The following is a 20,005-nucleotide window of genomic DNA, read 5'->3' as shown; positions in this document are numbered from 1 at the left end:
ATTAGGGGGTCGTCTTATACGCTGGAAAATATGGTATTATGATTTGTGCAATAAATTAAATTACCATCTTGGGCCAGAGAGATAGCATGGAGGTAAGGTGTTTGCCTTGCATGCAGAAGGATGGTGGTTCAAATCCCAGCATCCCGTATGGTCCCCTAAGCCTGCCAGGAGCAATTTCTGAGCATAGAGCCAGGAGTAACCCCTGAGTGCTGCTGAGTGTGACCCAAAAATAAAAAAATTTAAAAAAATAGGGGCCGGAGAGATAGCATGGAGGTAAAGCATTTGCCTTGCATGCAGTAGGACGGTGGTTCCAGTCCTGGCATCCCACATGGTCCCCTGTGCCTGCCAGGGGCAATTTCTGAGCGTAGAGCCAGGAATGACCCCTGAGCGCTGCCAGGTGTGACCCAAAAACCAAAAAATAAATAATTAAATTAAATTAAAAATTAAATGATCATCTTATGCTAAGTTCAATAACTTGCACAAACTAAATAAATGATAGACTCTATTGACCTGGCAAACTAAAAGGTTTAATCATAAATTCAGTTTTCAATGAGGTAATTTTGAAAATTTCAGATTATGTCACTAGCTCCAAAGGGGGAAACAAAAGCAGAGTACCAAAGCTCAAATCCAATTATACTACATAGAAAACTGAGTATTGTGGCTATATGTTATCAATAGTCATGTGAGTTAAAAATATCCTACATGTTAAGAACTATGATATTTATAAACAGAATCATATCTCTCATTATACCTTTGGTGAAGGTGATTTATTTCTTCATCCTTGCGATTTATTTCCACTCTTGCAGTTTTGATAAGTGCTGATATATTCTTCTTAAGTGACTGGTTTTCGTTTTTTAAACTGAAATTCTAAATATCACAACATATATTAAATAATGTATATAGCTATAAGTTTACTAAACATAGGTACTACTGAATACTAACTACATGACTAGCATCACATATTTTATCTTATTTTCAAAGAAAGCATATTGAAAGTACTAGTATGCTTATTAGATGGAAAAGTTGAGATTTAGAAAAAAACTGGATCAGAAAAAACTCAACTAAAATAAAAACTACAAAAATGGATCAAAAAATTGAAATAAAAATAATGCTGTTGGGGGGCTGGAGAGACAGCATGGAGGTAAGGCATTTGCCTTTCATGCAGGAGGTCATCGGTTCGAATCCCAGCGTCCTATATGGTCCCCTGTGCCTGCCAGGAGCAATTTCTGAGCGTGGAGCCAGGAATAACCCAAGCACTGCCGGGTGTGACCCAAAAACCACACACACACACAAAAAAATAATAATGCTGGTGGGGCCAAAGCAGTGGCATAGTGGTAGGGAGTTTGCCTTGCATGTGCTAACCTAGGATGGATGATCGCGTTTTGATCTCCTGGCATTCCATATGGTCCCTCAAGCCAGGAGCAATTTCTAAGTGTATAGCCAGAAATAAACCCTAAACATTTCCAGGTGAGGTCCCCCCAAAATGCTGTTTAAGTTATCTTACAAGTCAAAATAAAAATGAATCAGAAAAAAATTTGCCAGAGCAATAGAACAGCAGGTAGGAGATTTGCCTAGCAAATAGTAGACCCGGGTTTGATCCCTGGCATTCCACATGGTCCTCTGAGCCTGGAGTATTCCCTGAGCGCTGAGGACGTGGCAAAAAAAAATAAATAAATAAAAATGGGGGCCAGAGTGGTAGCACAGTGGTAGGGCATTTTCAATGCACATGGCTGACCCAGGATAAACCTAGGTTTAATCCCCAGTGTCTATTATGGTCCCCCGAGCCAGGAGCAATTTCTGAGCGCAGAGTCAGAAGTAACCCCTGAGTGCCACTGGATGTGGCCCCAAAACAAATATAATGTTGTTTGTAAGTTATCTTTCAAATTAGAATATAAAAAAAATTTTTTTTTTTTGGTTTTTGGGCCACACCTGGTAATGCTCAGGGGTTACTCCTGGCTATGCGCTGAGAAGTTGCTTCTGGCTTGGGGGACTATATGGGACACCGGGGGATCGAACCGCGGTCTGTCCAAGGCTAGCGCAGGCAAGGTAGGCACCTTACCTCTAGCGCCACTGCCCGGCCCCCAAATTAGAATATAAATTAATCAGAAAAAAAAATTGCCAGATGGGGCTGGAGTGGTGGTGCAGAGCCTAGGATGGACCGAGATTCAATCCCCTGGCGTCAATATGGTCCCCCAAGTCAGGAGCGATTTCTGAGCGCATAGCCAGGAGTAACTCCTGAGCGCTACCGGGTGTAGCCCAAAAAAACAAAAACAAACAAAAAAGATCACCAGAGCAATAGAACAGCATGTAGGACATTTGCTTTGCAAGTAGCAGACCTGGGTTTGATCCTTGGCATCCCATATGGTCCTCTGAGCCTGGCTCTGAGTTCAGAGCCAGGCAGAGCCAGGAGTAATCCCTGAGTTCTGAAGGTGTGGCCAAAAAAAAAAAAAAAAAAAAAAAAAGGAAAAGCAGGGGCTGGAGTGGTGGCGCAGCAGTAGGGCATTTCCCTCATATGCAACTGACCTAGGATGGACCATGGTTCGATTCTCTGGCATCCTATATGGTCCCCCAAGCCAGGAACGATTTCTGAGCACATAGCCAGGAGTAAACCCTGAGTGTCACCGGGTGTGGCCCAAAACAAAACAAAAATATCAGAATGGATGTCAGAGCAGTAGCACAGCAGGTAGAGCATTTGGCTTGCATGTGACTAACCGGGTATGAACCCTGGAATCCTTTATGTACCCCAAATGTGCCAAGAGTAATTTCTAAGGGCAAATCTAGGAGTCGACCTGGAGTGCAGCTGGGTGTGGCCAAAAAAAACAAACAATACTCATAATAAGAAATAATCATAAGGGGCCGGAGAGATAGCATGGAGGTAAGGCATTTGCCTTTCACACAGAAGGACGGTGGTTCAAATCCTGGCAACTCATATGGTGCCCTGTGCCTGCCAGGGACGATTTCTGAGCATAGAGCTAGGAGTAACATCTGAGAGCTGCGGGGTGTGACCCAAAAACAAAAACAAAACAAAACAAAAAGAAATAATCATAAGACATTGTATTTCTCATTTTTACATTACCACAAAAATAGTTTCCACTACTTTCCCCAGAAAATCATTTTAAATCTTTGTTCCTCATGCCATTCTTTTAGGCCACCTATGAGATTTATATAAATTAAGTAGTCCAAGAGATATAGTCTTCATTTAACTAATCAAGTAGTTTTCAGGGGCTGGAGCAATAGCACAGAGGTAAGTGTTTGCCTTGCACGAGGCCAATACAGGACAGACCCCGGTTTGAATCCCACCATCTAATATGGTTCCCCAAGCCTGCCAGGGTGACTTCTGAGAGCAGAGCCAGGAATAACTGCTGAGCGCTGCAGGGTGTGACCCCTCCCACCCCCCAAAAAAACAATTAAACAAAAAAAGTAGTTTTCATACATCAATTTCACTAATATAGTAAATGAGTTTCTTTGTTTTGGGGCCACACATGGGTGTGCTCAGGGATTAAGCCTGGCTCTGCACTCAGAAATTACTCCTGGCAGGTTCAGGGGACCATATCCCAGGAATCAAACCCTGTCAAATTTGATATACTATCACTCTAGCCCTCAAATTATTTGTTTTGCAAGATTTGTTGCTTCGTTTAATATTTAAAAGTGGGGCTAAGGGCCGGAGAGATAGCACAGCGGTAGGGCGTTTGCCTTGCAAGTGGCGAACCCAGGACCACAGGGGTTCAAATCCTGGCATCCCATATGGTCTTCTGTGCATGCCAGGAGCGATTTCTTTTTCTTTTTTTTTTTTTTTTTGGTTTTTGCACTACACCCGGTACCGCTCAGGGGTTACTCCTAGCTCTATGCTCAGAAATCGCCCCTGGCAGGCACAGGGCACCATATGGGTTGCCAACAAATTAAAAGAAGCTTGGGGACTTAAAAGTATAGTAAGTAAAGCACTTGCCTTATAAATTGCTCACCTCGGCTTAACTTAGGTGAGTACCCCATGTAGTTCCCAAAACCCTACCAATAGTGATCCCTGAATACTGGTAGGTGTTCCCAAAAAGTTTCTCATGAACTTGGCTTTTTTTGCAAAAAGCTGATTAAATTATTATTTTAAAAGAGAGAGAACACAGCGGTAGGGCATTTGCCTTGCATGCAGGACAGTGTTTCGAGTTCTGGCATCCTATATGGTCCCCCGAGCCTGGCAAAAGCGATTTCTTAGCATAAAGCCAGGAGTAACCTCTGAGCACTGCCAGATGTGACCTCAAAACAAACAAACAAACAAAAAAAGTTTAGACAAACACAGTTGCCATGTCTGCATCTGACTAGCTCTACAGATTCAATCTATGCTGGAAAGAGATGTAAAATTATGGATACAATGGTGTTGGCAGCTAAAAGCTGGTCATGTCTGGAAGAGAGGCAGGCCAAATCCCTGTCTTTCCAAAGCCATGTCAATAAGCCTCATTGCCCACAATCTCCCCTACGCCAATAGCCTGCTACACCACTCATTTATGGCTCTCTTCATAGACACCAATCTGACCAAAACTCCACATATACTAGTATTTGGGCTGACAGTTCCAGGACTTTTTTTTGGAGCGAATGCAGACACCCTCCATCATTCTCCCACCCCACCTTCTCATACTTCTGGAATTCCTTGCAGCCAAAAACATGCTCCACAAAAGCCACAATATCATCAATAGTGCTTGAAATTCTGCTTGACAAATCCAATTTTTTAAATACTGTCATCTCTGTAGGAACACACCAATTTAGACACCAATGTGTATTTTTTTTTTTTTTTTTTTTTGGTTTTTGGGCCACACCTGGCGATGCTCAGGGGTTACTCCTGGCTGTCTGCTCAGAAATAGCTCCTGGCAGGCACAGGGGACCATATGGGACACCGGGATTCGAACCAACCACCTTTGGTCCTAGATCGGCTGCTTGCAAGGCAAATGCCGCTGTGCTATCTCTCCGGGCCCAACAATGTGTATCTTAAGCCACTTAATATTCAGATTGATCAACTAGCAATTTAAGAGCTTACTAAACAGTGAGCTAAACTAAACTAGACAATGACAGAATGACCTCATTGCAAGATACAATAATTTTCCTAAGTTTTGTTGTTGCTGCAATTTTTCTTTTCTTTTTTAATAATTTCACTCCCACTTATCTGGAAACAAATGTATTATGATTAAATGTGTCAACTATATGATAGTCTTTAAATAAATAATTTATATTTAAAAAAAGTTAAGGAAAAAATTATAATATTCATCATATTCCTACCTGGGTCTGTATTTCCTTAAATTTTTTCATCAACTCTTTCATTTGTAGTTGACATTTCCCATATTCTACCTGTAACTATAAAATATACAAAGATTAATTCAAATGTTATTATAAATTATTTTCTTTTTTTGGAGGGGGGCCACACCCGGCGGTGCTCAGGGGTTACTCCTGGCTGTCTGCTCAGAAATAGCTCCTTGCTGGCAAGGGGGACCATATGGGACACCGGAATTCGAACCAACCACCTTTGGTCCTGGATCGGCTGCTTGCAAGGCAAACGCTGTTGTGCTATCTCTCCGGGCCCATAAATTATTTTCTTCACTTAAAGGTTATTTTAAAATATTATGGAGCTGAAGTGATAATACAGCATGTACAGTTCTTTCCTTGAGTTCAATCTCGGCACCCTACATGGTCCTCTTAGAACACAGTCAAGTATGAGCCCTGAGCACAGAACCAGAAATAAGCCCTCAGTACCAAAGGGTGGCCCAAAACAAAAACAGTATCTTCAAATATTAAAAATTTTATAAATACCAGAAAGACAGTCCAGTGGAATTGATGAATGCTCTTTTATGGCATGTACCAGGCCCAAGCACCATATAGTCCAAAGCACTGAGGCTAGTATTGACTGACCCTGACAAGCATCTCCTAAGAATAGATGAGATCTCCTAAGAGGTATTCAGTAGGATTACAATTTTTTTATTCAGATATTGTGATTTATGCCTTGTACTTGCCTTGTACAAGGGTGATCTGGGTTCAACACCCATTATCTTTATTTATTTATTTTTTTTTGGTTTTTCGGGCCACATCTGCTTGATGCTCAGGGGTTACTCCTGGCTAAGTGCTCAGAAATTGCCCCTGGCTTGGGGGGACCATATGGGACGCCGGAGGGATTGAACGGCAGTCCTTCCTTGGCTAGTGCTTGCAAGAAAGACACCTTACCTCTAGCGCCACCTCACCGGCCCCAACCCCCATTATCTTATATGGTCCTGCAAGCACTGTCAGGAGTAATTCCTGAGTGCAGAGCCAGAAGTAACCGCTGAGCATCACCAAGCATGGCCTCTTCCAACCCCCACAAAAATGGACACCGATTTACAAAGTCATTCATAATACAGTTGTTTCAATCATACTATGTTCCAATAAAAATACCACCATCGTGCTCCCCCCACTGGCCTTAGGTCCCTCCTCATCTTCCCTCCATGGCAGGTATACAACAAATTTATTTCATATTACTCACTCTAAAAAATTAAAGAGATGACAAATGGGCTTATCAGAAAATGAAGTAAATTTGTAGTGACTGATTGCAAAGTGATTTTAGCTAATATAAATAAGACATTATTAACTCATCATTGAAAATGTACAAATTCCAGGGCTGGTCCAGTATGGCATTTGCTTTGCATGCAGCCGACCAGGGTTCAATTCCCAGCATACCATATGGTCTCCTGAGCCTGCCAAGAGTGAGGGGTGATTCTGAGTGAAGAGCCAAGTAACCCCTGAGCACCACTGGGTCTGACCCAAACCAAAAACCATAAAAGAAAGAAAATGTACAAATTCCCTTAGCTTAGAGAAATAACTACACTGAAAACTATTATAACAATGTGAATGAATGAGGGAAGTAGAAAGTACTGTCTCGAGTACAGGTGTGGGTGGGATGGGAAGAAGGGAGATCAGGGAAATTGGTGGTGGGAATGTTGCACTAGTGAAGGGGAGTGTTCTTTACATGACTGTAATCATACAACTATAATCATATTTTTAATCATGGTATTTAAATAAAGATAATTTAAAAATAAAAAAAACAAATTCCCTTAGCAAGCAAGGAGAGTAAAACATATATTTCTTTTTTATTTTATTTTTTTTTGGTTTTTGGGCCACACCCATTTGACGCTCAGGGGTTACTCCTGGCTATGCGCTCAGCTTGGGGGGACCATATGGGACGCCAGGGGATCGAACAGCGGTCCGTCCTACGCTAGCGCTTGCAAGGCAGACACCTTACCTCTAGTGCCACCTTCCCGGCCCCTAAAACATATATTTCTTAATCTAATAGAGTGTAATCACAAGCACCATTAGTGAATGCCATGCTCAATGACACATATTGGGAAGTCTGTCCTAGTTTTTAAACTTTAGTAACCTAACCAATAATGTATTTTATTTCTCCAAATCTGGATCTCCAAATTTTACAATAAAAATAAAGTGGAAGGGCCGGAGAGATAGCACAGCGGTGTTTGCCTTGCAAGCAGCCGATCCAGGACCTAAGGTGGTTGGTTCGAGTCTCGGTGTCCCATGTGGTCCCCCGTGCCTGCCAGGAGCTATTTCTGAGCAGATAGCCAGGAGTAACCCCTGAGCACCGCTGGGTGTGGCCCCAAAACCAAAATAAATAAATAAATAAATAAATAAATAGGAAAGAATATGTCATTTAGTTCTTGGGACATTTTATAGTTTAGTATAAATCATGAAAAGACAAAACACTATTAAACTAATCTCCTATGGAAGTTTTATATATTTAAAATTGTGTATATAAAACTTAACATTTAATCAAACAGGGCTGAAGCAACAGCACAGCAGGGAGGGCATCAGCCTTGCATATGGTCTACACAAGTTTGATCCCAGCATCCCATATAGTCTCCTGAGCACCACTAGAATTGATTCCTTAACAGAGCCAGGAGTGACTCCTGAATGCCACTGGGTGTAACCCAGAAAAAAATAATTTAATCAATAAAATTATAACTATTTAGACAAATATTCAGAAAACATTGTTTAAAAAGCAGTTTGGGGCCCGGAGAGATGGCACAGCAGAGTTTGCCTTGCAAGCAGCCGATCCAGGACCAGAGGTGGTTGGTTTGAATCCCAGTGTCCCATATGGTCCCCCGTGCCTGCCAGGAGCTATTTCTGAGCAGACAGCCAGGAGTAACCCCTGAGCACCGCCGGATGTAACCCCCCAAAAAATAAAAAAAAGGCAGTTTAGGGGGGCCTAAGAGGTAGCATGGAGATAAGGCATTTGCCTTTCATGCAAAAGGATAGCGATTCGAATCCCAGCATCCCATATGGTCCCCCGAGCCTGCCGAGGGCGATTTCTGAGCATAGAGTCAGGAGTAACCCCTGAGAACTGCCGGGTGTGACCCAAAAACCAAAAAAATAAAAAATAAATAAAAAGCAGTTTGGGAGGGGCCGGAGAGATGGCATGGAGGTAAGGCGTTTACCTTTCATGCAGAAGGTCATCGGTTCGAATCCCGGCGTCCCATATGGTCCCCCGTGCCTGCCAGGAAAAAACCCTGAGCACAGAGCCAGGAAAAAACCCTGAGCACTGCTGGGTGTGACCCAAAAACCAAAAAAAAAAAAAAAAGCAGTTTGGGGACAAAGAAAAGGGTTTAATGGATCGACATATTTGTATGCAGGAGGTGCAGGTTCAATCTCCTGCATCATATGGTCCCTATGCATTACTGGGAGTGACCTCCAAACATCAAGTCAAGAGTATCTACTTAAAAAAAAAAAGAGTATCTACTCACTCCTGTCAGATATGGCCAACAATTTAAAGTATGAAATAGAACTAGGGCCTAAGTGATAGCATAGCAGGTAGGGCATTTGTCTTTCACATGGCCAACCTGGGTTTGATCTCCAGTATCCCATATGATCCCTAAACCTGCCAGGAGTAATTCTGGAGCACAGAGCCAGGAGTAACCCTTGAGTATCACTGGGTATGGCTCAAACACCAAAAAGAAATACAAAGCAGACCAGAAGGCAGAAACTAGGGGCTGGAGCAATGGCACAGCGATAGGGCCTTTGCCTTGCACGGGGCTGACCCAGGATGGACTGCGGTTCGATCCCCCAGTGTCCCGTATGGTCCCCCAAGCCAGGAGGGATTTCTGAGTTCATAGCCAGTAGTAACCCCTGAGCATCATTTGGTGTGCCCTCCCAAACAAATAAAAAAAGGAATAAAAAAAAGAAGACAAACTGAATTAAATGTTCTTTTCATCTAAGAGCTGTGTCATATAGAACACTGAATGCCTGTATGCAAAAGCTACAATACAAAATAATAATTCTCATACATCATTATATGTTGCCTCCTTTGCAGTTCCTTCTTCAGTAAGAATTTCTTCATATAAATCCAAACAATTTCTGGTTGGCATACAGGGTTTGGGAGTACTGTCTAAAACAAACAAAATATCATTAGGTTAAAATAGCTATTTCCAGAATTCATGATTAGTTCAGTGCCTGAGACATCTGTCTTGTAATCAAAAGGTTTTGAATTCAGGGCTGGAGAGATAGCACAGTGGTAGGGCGTTTGCCCTGCACGCGGCCGAATTGGGACAAACCCGGGTTCTATTCCTGACATCCCATATGATCCCCCGAGCCTGCCAGGAGCAATTTCTGAGCACAGAGCCAAGAGTAACCCCTGAGTGCTGCTAGTTGTGGCCCAATCCCCCCCCCAAAGGTTCTGAATTCAATTCCCAGTGATGCCACACACTGAAGCACAATTATGGCAGTTCTGCTGTGATCTCCTACAGCACATTTTTTGGCCACACTACAGCTGGTTGTAGAAGAGCACCTACGAAAAGGTGTTGGTTGGGCCGGGCGGTGGCGCTAAAGGTAAGGTGACTGCCTTGCCTGCGATAGCCTTGGATGGACCGCGGTTCGATCCCCCGGTGTCCCATATGGTCCCCCAAGCCAGGAGCGACTTCTGAGCATATAGCCAGGAGTAACCCCTGAGCGTCAAACGGGTGTGGCCCAAAAACCAAAAAAAGAAAAGGTGTTGGCAAGCAATTATGTAAGTATGGCAATAACCCTGATAAGCAACCAGAATACACATAATACAACTAGAGTGCAGTTCCTGGTTATCAGGTGTGCTAGCACCACAACCAAAGGAATGCTCGCTGCTCCACGGCAAGCACTGCAGCCTGATGCATCCTGACACCTGCAATCACCACTATATTATAGCAGTGTATATGTGGCTCCCAATCACAGATTCAATAACAATGAAGGGAAAGGTAAAAATAAATTTTTTCACTTAAGTAAAGTTTGTGTGTATGTAGATGTGCAAGACAGTAATAATCCCTGAGTACAAAGTCAAGAGAAAGCCCTGAGTTCTGCCAGGGATGGCCCAAATCCCCCAACTTAAAAGTAAAAGATTGGAGCCGGAAGGTGGCGCTAGAGGTGAGGTGTCTGCCTTGCAAGTGCTAGCCAAGTAAGGATTCCACCCCCCACCCCCACCCCCCCACCCCCCCCATCCCCACATCCCATATGGTCCCCCCAAGCCAGGGGCAATTTCTGAGCGCTTAGCTAGGAGTAATCCCTGAGCATCAAATGGGTGTGGCCCGAAAAAACAAAACAAAAATAATAATAAAATAAAATAAAAGTAAAAGATTTAATTATGTAATGGCATGGTTAAAATATTAGCTAAAGCTATAGTGGTATCAACATTATCAACATGCTGTACTAAAACTTACATGTTATATATTTTAATAAAGCTGAACAAATAAAAAAATGTAAGTGTGCTAATTTTTTTTTTTAGGCTAGTCAAGTGAAGCAGTGGGACTGGAGAAGGAACAAAGAAATCTGTAGCTGGCTGTGATCAATTCATTGATCACCACTGAACATTGAACACCACTGCACTCGGACCAGCCGAAAGTATACTAATTTTTAAAATATTCTAGATACCTCTAAACATTTCTCCATCTCCATTTTGTCAAAATCTATATACTTCAGAGATGAGAGTTGGAAAACCAATTTACTTAAATACTTGTGTTAACAAATCAGGTATGAAGATCATGTATGTTCAAAGTGGGCCAGGGCAGTGCACTATCTTATCAGTTGCAAAGTTCTGGGTTTGATTCCTCCACACAACAAAGAAATTAGTTCTGAGGCAAAGTGATAGTACAGGAGGTGAGACAATTGTTTTGCATGTGCTGATCCCAGTTCAAATCCCTAGTATCACATATGGTCCTCAGGACTGCCAGGAGTGATCCCTGAGCTCAGAGCTAACAGAAGAGTACTGAATACTACTGGTATGGCAAAACAAAACAACAAAAAAATCCCAAACAAACATAAAACAAAAAGATGTATCATGTAATCTAAGTATAGTGTGACTAGTAACATATATACAGATAGAAGCAGTATTTCTTTTGTTTTTTTTTTTTTTTTTGTTTTTTTTTTTTTTTTTTTTGATTTTTGGGCCACACCCGGTAAGGCTCAGGGGTTACTCCTGGCTATGTGCTCAGAAGTCGCTCCTGGCTTGGGGGACCATATGGGACACCGGGGGATCGAACCGCGGTCCGTCCAAGGCTAGCGCAGGCAAGGCAGGCACCTTACCTTTAGCGCCACCGCCCGGCCCCTAGAAGCAGTATTTCAATGATACAAATGTTTAATAATACAAAGTGTTTCTGTAATTAAATTTGAGCCCTAGATAAAAAAAACCACAGTACCTTTTGCTTTAATGATCAAGTTTTAGAAAGGAAAATAATTATCTGCATGTAATCATTTCAAAGAATGGGCAGATTATATTGCAATGGTGAACTAGTCCTATAATCAATGACAACAAAATAGATTCTTTTTTTTTGTTTGTTTTGGGGGGTAGGTGTCACACCCGGCAGCACTCAAGAGTTCCTCCTGGCTCTATGCTCAGAAATCGCCCTGGCAGGCACAGGGGACCATACAGGATGCTGGGATTCGAACCTCCGTTCTTCTGCATGCAGGGCAAACACCTTACCTCCATGCTATCTCTCCAGCCTCTTTTTTTTTTTTGTTTTATTTTGTTTTTTGTTTTATTTTTTTTTAAATACAGATTTTCGGTCCCAGCGGCATTTGCCTTGCAAGCAGCCGATCCAGGACCAAAGGTGGTTGGTTCGAATCCCGGTGTCCCATATGGTCCCCCATGCCTGCCAGGAGCTATTTCTGAGCAGACAGCCAGGAGTAACCCCTGAGCAATGCTGGGTGTGGCCGAAAAACCAAAAATAAATAAATAAATAAATAAAATAAAAAAATAAAAATACAGATTTTCAAGAGACTGATCAAACAGTGAGAATATAGTGGGTAAGTTTGCCTTTGGGCCAGAGATATATCACAGTGGTAGGGCTTTGCATGTGGCCAACCTGGGAGGGACCCAATAATTCAATTCCTGGCATCCCATATGATCCCCCAGGCCAGCCAGGAGCGACTTCTAAGTGCAGAGCCAAGAGTGCCGCCAGGTGTGGCCCAAAAACCAATCAATTAAAAAAAGAAGTTTGCGGGCCCGGAGAGATAGCACAGCAGAGAGATAGCACAGTGGTGTTTGCCTTGCAAGCCGCCAATCTAGGACCAAAGGTGGTTGGTTCGAATCCCGGTGTCCCATATGGTCCCCCGTGCCTGCCAAGAGCTATTTCTGAGCAGACAGCCAGGAGTAACCCCTGAGCAACGCTGGGTGTGGCCCAAACACCAAAAAAAAAAAAAAAAAAAAAAGTTTGCTTTGCATGGAGTTGACCCAGGTTCGATCCCAGGCCCCCCATATGGTTCCCTATGTGATACCCGGAGTGATTCCTGAGAATCATTTACAGAACCAGGAGTAATCGCTGAACACAGCTGAATGTGGTCCAAAACCAAAGGAAAAAAAAACCAACCCAAGAACCCAAGACTGATCAAACAAAACAAGCTATTTGGGGGAAAGAAAGAGGGTTGCTATTTTTATTATAAAATTTACATACCAGAAACAGCACTGTCCAACCCAGCATATATATCCAATGACCCTTCATCATTATTTTTAAGAGGAGACACTGAAAGAAAATAAAACAATAGTTAAGAACCTAAATTTTTATGCACTTAGTAAAAATTTTCTATTACTAGACATAAGGACCACGTGAACTGATCAGAATTTTTCAGGGGGGGGCCACACAGGGTGGTGCTTAGGGATACTTAGGGGTTGGGGAACCATCTGGGATACTAGGGATTAAACGTAGGTTGGCCACATGCAAGGCAAGTGCTGTACCCACTGTATTATTGCTCCAGCCCCTGATCAGAAATTTTTATAAAGCCTTATAAGAAGATCTTAGGAGGGGGCAGAAATATAATACAGTACTGGGAAAGAGGCTTGCCTCATATGCAACTACCCAAGTTCAATTCCTGGCACCCTGTATGATACTCCAAGTCCCATCAGGAGTGATCCCTGAGCACACAACCAGAAGTAAGCCTTGAGCACTGCTGGGTGTTACAAGTCAGCCCCTGAAAAGGTTGACTGATGGAGGGATAGAGGATGAGGTCTTTCCCCTCCAGCTCGGAGCATGCGTCTGCCACCCTGTTCAGCCAGTGGTTCTAAGGTGAAGCGGTGGGTAAACAGCTCGCAGTCAGGCTTGTGGAAATAATAGCTTTATTCGGTGGACAAGACTGAAGTCCAAAGCCTCAGCCTCAGTTCCAGCCAAAAGCCCCTCGCCTTCCACAGACCCTTGTTTTTATCCCCCAGACTCAGGTACCACCCAATGGTGGGATCAGATACCACCCAATGGTGGAAGCAGAATGCCAGGTCACACCCTAGGGGAGGGCACAATCACTGATCAGGGTAGGGTCAGTAACATAATAATCCCATAAAATGTTTACATACACAACACAGGGTATGGTCTAAACCAGGGGTCTCAAATTCAATTTACCTGGGGACCGCAGGAGGCAAAATCAGGGTGATCCTTGAGTGCAGTCAGTAATAAGCCTTGAACATTGGGGGGTGTGACCCAAACAACTAAAACAAAACAAAACAAAAAAAGATTCCTCTAGGGCAGGACCACAAAATGTTGTACTCGTGGGCTGCGAGTTTGAGACCCCTGGTCTAAGCACAAAACACGTTTAAAAAAATAAAGGAAAAATGAAGATCTTAGCATAGATTTATGCCTCAGGTTTAGAGTTAAAAAATCTAAGATTTGCAGTAGAAAAGATGAGAGAGATGAGAAAGATGAGAGAACTGCAGGTTTGATCCCCAGGGTACCAATAGGTGTGGTCCCACACTGTTTTTAGGAACATACCCAAATACCTCCATGTATGGTCTTTCCCTGGGTCCCCAACACAAAACCCCATTTGAAAAAGAAAAACTAATTCCACAAATTCCACAAATGGCCAGGGACTTCTGTGCCTGAGCAGCAACACTGGGCCAAGAACACAAGTTCAAGCACCACACTACTTAAGCACTACTAAAAAGGTTTAAAATAAAATATAAGGGGCCTAAGAGATAGCACAGAGTACCGGTAAGGTGCTTACCTTACATGTGGCCGACCTGGGTTCGATCCCCAGCATCCCATTGGTCTCCTTAGCACCGCCAGGAGTAACTCCTGAGAGCAGAGCCAGGAATAACCCCTGAGCATTGCTGGTTGTAGCCCAAAAAAACAAAAACAAAATAAAATAAAATAAAATTTAAAGCCTCAATTTAAAAATATATATCAGTTGGGGCCGGAGAGATAGCATGGAGGTAAGGTGTTTGCCTTTCATGCAGGAGGTCATCGGTTTGAATCCCGGTGTCCCATATAGTCCCCCGTGCCTGCCAGGAGCAATTTCTGAGCCTGGAGTCAGGAATAACCCCTGAGCACTGCCGGGTGTGACCCAAAAAAAAAAAAATATATATATATATATATCAGTGAGTCATTTTTGATTTTGGGCCATACTCAGGGGTGCTCAGGGTTTTCTTCTAGCTCTGTGCTCAGGGATCACTCTTAGTGGTACTTGCAGCACCACCACATGGGGATACAAGGGCTCAAACCTAGGTAGGCAACATGCAAGACAAGCGCCTTACCTGCTATCTCTGATGAAATAATCCTTAAAATCAAAGACCACAGAAAGAGCAACAACCAGGAAAAAGTTCCTAATCCCTCCACAATAAAATATTTCATAAAACAGGGGCCAGAGAGATAGCACAGTGGCAGGGCATTTGCCTCACACACGGCTGAGCCAGGACTGATGGTGGTTCGATTCCCAGCATCCAATATGGTCCCTCAAGCCTGCCAGGAGCGATTTCTGAGCACAGAGCCAGAAGAAAGGTCTGAGCACCACTGGGTGTGATCCAAAACTAAACACCAAAAAACTAAAACAAAACAAACAAAAAAAAAAACAACAAACAGGGCCCGGAGAGATAGCACAGCGGCATTTGCCTTGCAAGCAGCCAATCCAGGACCATAGGTGGTTGGTTCAAATCCCGGTGTCCCATATGGTCCCTTGTGCCTGCCAGGAGCTATTTCTGAGCAGACAGCCAGGAGTAACCTCTGAGCAACGCCGGGTGTGGCCCAAAAACCAAAAAAAAAAAAAAAAAGAGAGAGAGAGAGAGAGAAAGAGGGAAATATTTCATAAAACAAGAAAAATGGAAGAGATAGCTTAGGAGAGTATTGTCCTTAAATAGCAATTTAGGAATAAATATTAGTAAACAGGGCTTGAGAGTTAGCACACTAGAAAGGAAGCCTGGCTTGCTTGCAGCGGACCTGAATTCAATCTCCAGCATACCATATGGTCTACCAAGCACTGCCAGGAGTAATTTCTGAGGGCAGAGCCAGAGTAACACAAGCACACTGGGTGTGACCAAAAAATTAAAAACAAGCAAGCAACAAAAACACCTACTCACAAACTAGGGTGCCTAAAAGGAATAAGGGGCAGGTGAGTGTCTGCCATAGAGGCAGGTTGGGGATCAAGAAACTGGAGGGGGGCCCGGAGAGATAGCACAGCGGTGTTTGCCTTGCAAGCAGCCGATTCAGGACCAAAGGTGGTTGGTTCGAATCCCGGTGTCCCATATGGTCCCCCGTGCCTGCCAGGAGCTGTTTCTGAGCAGACAGCCAGGAGTAACCCTTGAGCACTGCGGGGTGTGGCCCAAAAACCAAAAAAAAAAAAAAAAAAAAGAAACTGGAGGGGAACTGGGAACTGGTGGCGAGAAATGAATACCAGTGAAAAGATAGTTACTGGAACATTTTTATGATGGAAACTCAACTATCAACAACCGTTTAGCTCTTTATTTCACTGAGATTTAATAATAAAAATAAATACTAGCTATTGGGACAGAAGCAATGGTAAAACAGTACAGTGGGTAGGGCATTTGCCTTGCATGCAGCTGACTCCAGTTCGATCCCCATCATCCCTATGGTTCCCCCAAAACCACCAGGGGTGACCCTAAGCACAGAGCAGGAGAAAGTCCTGAATACCACTGGATATTGCCCCAAAACAAAAACATGGACAAAAATTTCAGAGGGAAAGAGATATCAAAGCAGTTAGGCACTTGCCTTGTATGTGTCCAACTTGGGTTCAACGAGCAGCATCACCTACGATAACCCCAGCCCTGCCAAAATGATCTCTGAACACATGAGTTAGGAGTAAACCCTGAGCACTGCTGTGTGTGGCCCAAAAAACAATGCAAAATTTCACCCCAAAACATTGAGAAATTTCCATCAAACCTATCTGAACAAAGAATTTAGCTATTATCCAACACAAGAAAGAACTATTCAACCTGATTAAATTAAAAAAGTAAACCTCTGGGTCAGAGCTTTCCTTTCAATCAGCTGACCTAAATGCAATCCCTGGTAACACAGGCAGGAGGCTGGGGTTCAATCCTCAGCACCAATGGTATCCTGGATACTGCTGGGAGCTCCCAAACAAGGAGATCCAGGGAGTAACTCCTGAGGAAGCCCACACTATAGCCTATAAAACTCTAAGTTTAAATCCTAAATATTATTAGAATGAGTTATATTTCCAATATTTGTATTTCATCAACTCTATTTTTATAGTATTGGTTTATTGTATTGATAATGACAATTTTCTTTTTTTTTCTTTTTGGTTTTTGGGTCACACCAGGCGGTGCTCAGGGGTTACTCCTGGCTGTCTACTCAGAAATAGCTCCTGGCAGGCATGGGGGACCATATGGGAATAACAATTTTCTATAACAAAAAGTGGTTTTGTAATTAAATTGACAATGAAAGTGAGTACTTACCAGAAAAGACATCAAATAAATTTGGTCCATCACCATTGTCATCATCTGCTGCCATGATCCTATATCCTTATAATAGCTGCCATCTAAGTATTAAATATAAAGATTTTACACATTTAAAATTCAGAGGCTGAATCTAGCTTTTATTCAAAAAGCAATTTCCTGAGAACTTTTACTTACTGTGATCTCAAAAAAAGGGTCTAATATACTTCAGAAGTTAAAACTCAAAAATTTAAGCCATGGGCCAGAGCAATAGCATAAAGGGTAGGGCATTTGCCTTGCATGCAGCTGAACCGGGTTCAATCCCCAGCATCTCATATGTTCCTGGAGCCTGCCAGTAGTAATTTTTGAGTGAAGAGCCAGGAGTAATTCCTGAGCACCACTGGTGTGGCCCAAAAATGAAACAAAAAAATTAAATTTTAACTTGTTATATGACATGCCAAAAGTAAGATTGCTAATTCTATCATATAATCCAATATAAAACTTAACTTTAATATAAATATAAGCCATCATACAGGGCCAGAGCAATATAATACAGCAGGTAGGATGCTTGCCTTTTATGCAGCCAACCCAGGTTCAATCTCCAATACCCCAAAAGATCCACCAGCACCAAGAGTAAACTCCTGAGTGTGACTCCATATACTCCCCATCTAAAATCCTCTGTTCAGTTTTTATTATATATAAGTATAAAATATTTGTACTTGGGTCACACCGAGAGATACACAGTGAATATCATTGCCCTGCACTTCGGGATCACTCTGGCTGACTCAGCGGAACATATGGGAAGCCAGTTTTTAAATTTGATTGGCCACATGAAAAGCCAAGTCTCCAAGAGTAATACAACTGGTGAACCAGCACACGTGAAATGATTTTCTTCTCTTGTGATATAAACGAATGTAAATCAGGGGCTGGAGTGATAGCACAATGGGGAGGGCGTCTGCCTTGCAAGCAGTAACTTGGGTTCAATAATTCAGTAATTGGATTCAATCCCCAGCATCCCATATGGTCCCCTGAGCCTGCCAGGAGTAATTTCTGAACAGAGGCAGGAATAACCCAGAGTGCTAGTGGGTGTGGCCCCAAAACAAGGCAAATCAAAAGTAATGAACTACCATCTCACATCTGTCAGAATGTTATTTTCCAAAGACAAGAAACAATTGTTGGAGAGGATACACACTTGGTGATACATAAATTGGTATAGTTACCATAAAAATGACACAAAGATTCTCCTATTATACAATAGAAGATATCTTTTCATCTACAGATAAACATAAAATAAGAATAATATTTCTGGGCCCGGAGAGATAGCACAGCGGCGTTTGCCTTGCAAGCAGCCGATCCAGGACCAAAGGTGGTTGGTTCGAATCCCGGTGTCCCATATGGTCCCCCGAGCCTGCCAGGAGCTATTTCTGAGCAGACAGCCAGGAGTAACCCCTGAGCACCGCCGGGTGTGGCCCAAAAATAAATAAATAAAACCAAGAATAATATTTCTAGGGGCCAGAGCAGGGGCGAAAGCGATAAGGCCTTGCACACACTAGCCTAGGACGGTCCGCGGTTCGATCCCTGGGCATCCCATATGATCCTCCAAGCCAGGGGAGATTTCTGAGTGCATAGCCAGTAGTAACCCCTGAGCGTCACCAGATGTGGCCGAAAAACAAAACAAAACAAAAAATAATATTTCTAAATGTAGAGCTATATATAATATATTCTCATAACAGAATCTAATAGTGTATTATATTACAATAGAACCAGAAATTCCATTTTAGGGTTGTGGTTAGTTAAAAACATTAAAGCACTAATTCCATAACAGAATCTAATAGTGTATTATATTACAATAGAACCAGAAATTCCATTTTAGGGTTGTAGTTAGTTAAAAACATTAAAGCACGGGGCCGGGAAGGTGGCGCTAGAGGTAAGGTTTCTGCCTTACAAGCGCTAGCCAAGGAACGGACCGCGGTTCGATCCCCTGGCGTCCCAAATGGTCTCCCCAAGCCAGGGGCGATTTCTGAGCACATAGCCAGGAGTAACCCCTGAGCGTCAAACGGGTGTGGCCCAAAAACCAAAAAAAAAAAAAAAAAAAAAAAACCATTAAAGCACTAATTCCAAGGTATAGATGCACCCTATTTACCATAATATTTACAATAGCCAAGCACCATCAAACAGATAAATGATAATTACACAATAAGATATTATTTAGCTATAAAGAAAAAATATGAGGGGCCTAAAAAAAGATAGTAGAGGGGCTGGAGCAGTGGTGCAAGCGGTATGGTGTCTGTCTTGCCGATGCTAGCCTAGGACGAAAAGCTATTTGATCCCCCAGCATCCCATATGGTCTCCCAAGCCAGGAGCAATTTCTGAGTGCATAGCCAGGAATAACCCCTGAGCGAGGGAGGGAGGAAGGGAAGGAGGGAGGAAGGGAAGGAAGGAAGGAGGGAAAGAAGGAAGGAGGGAAGGAAGGAAGGAAGGAAAAAAGGAAGGCAGGCAGGAAGGAAGGAAGGAAGGAAGGAAGGAAGGAAGGAAGGAAGGAAGGAGGGAGGGAGGGAGGGAGGGAGGGAGGGAGGGAGGGAGGGCGGGCGGGCGGGCGGGCGGGCGGGAGGGAGGGAGGGAAGGAAGGAAGGAAGGAAGGAAGGAAGGAAGGAAGGAAGGAAGGAAGGAAGGAAGGAAGGAAGGAAGGAAGGAAGGAAGGAAGGAAGGAAGGAAGGAAGGAAGGAAGGAAGGAAGGGACAATAGAACACATAGAGCACCTGCTCTGCAAATGACTGATCCAGAATCAATCCCTAGTAACCTATATGACCTGAAGCCTGCTAGGAGTGACCCCTGAATGCAGAAGCAGGACTAAGCACAGCTGGG

General features: G+C 43.2%; 1 protein-coding gene across 1 annotated transcript in view; it reads right to left on the bottom strand.

Moving 5' to 3' along the window:
- The window catches only part of CASP8AP2 (caspase 8 associated protein 2), a 35,626-nt gene extending 18,385 nt beyond the window's left edge, over window positions 1-17,241 (bottom strand). The window contains exons 1-5 of the mRNA XM_049772305.1: window positions 17,162-17,241; window positions 12,927-12,995; window positions 9,300-9,400; window positions 5,263-5,337; window positions 752-867 (exon numbers count right to left, since the gene is read on the bottom strand). Of these exons, the coding sequence (XP_049628262.1) occupies window positions 752-867; window positions 5,263-5,337; window positions 9,300-9,400; window positions 12,927-12,995; window positions 17,162-17,216 (416 nt within the window). The 5' untranslated portion in view covers window positions 17,217-17,241. The remainder of the gene's footprint in view (window positions 1-751; window positions 868-5,262; window positions 5,338-9,299; window positions 9,401-12,926; window positions 12,996-17,161) is intronic.
- Window positions 17,242-20,005: the final 2,764 nt, after the last annotated feature.

Source organism: Suncus etruscus, chromosome 4 (genome assembly GCF_024139225.1).
Source record: "Suncus etruscus isolate mSunEtr1 chromosome 4, mSunEtr1.pri.cur, whole genome shotgun sequence".
In the NCBI taxonomy this organism is placed as follows: Eukaryota; Metazoa; Chordata; class Mammalia; order Eulipotyphla; family Soricidae; genus Suncus; species Suncus etruscus.
This window is presented reverse-complemented; position numbering and strand designations above follow the sequence as displayed.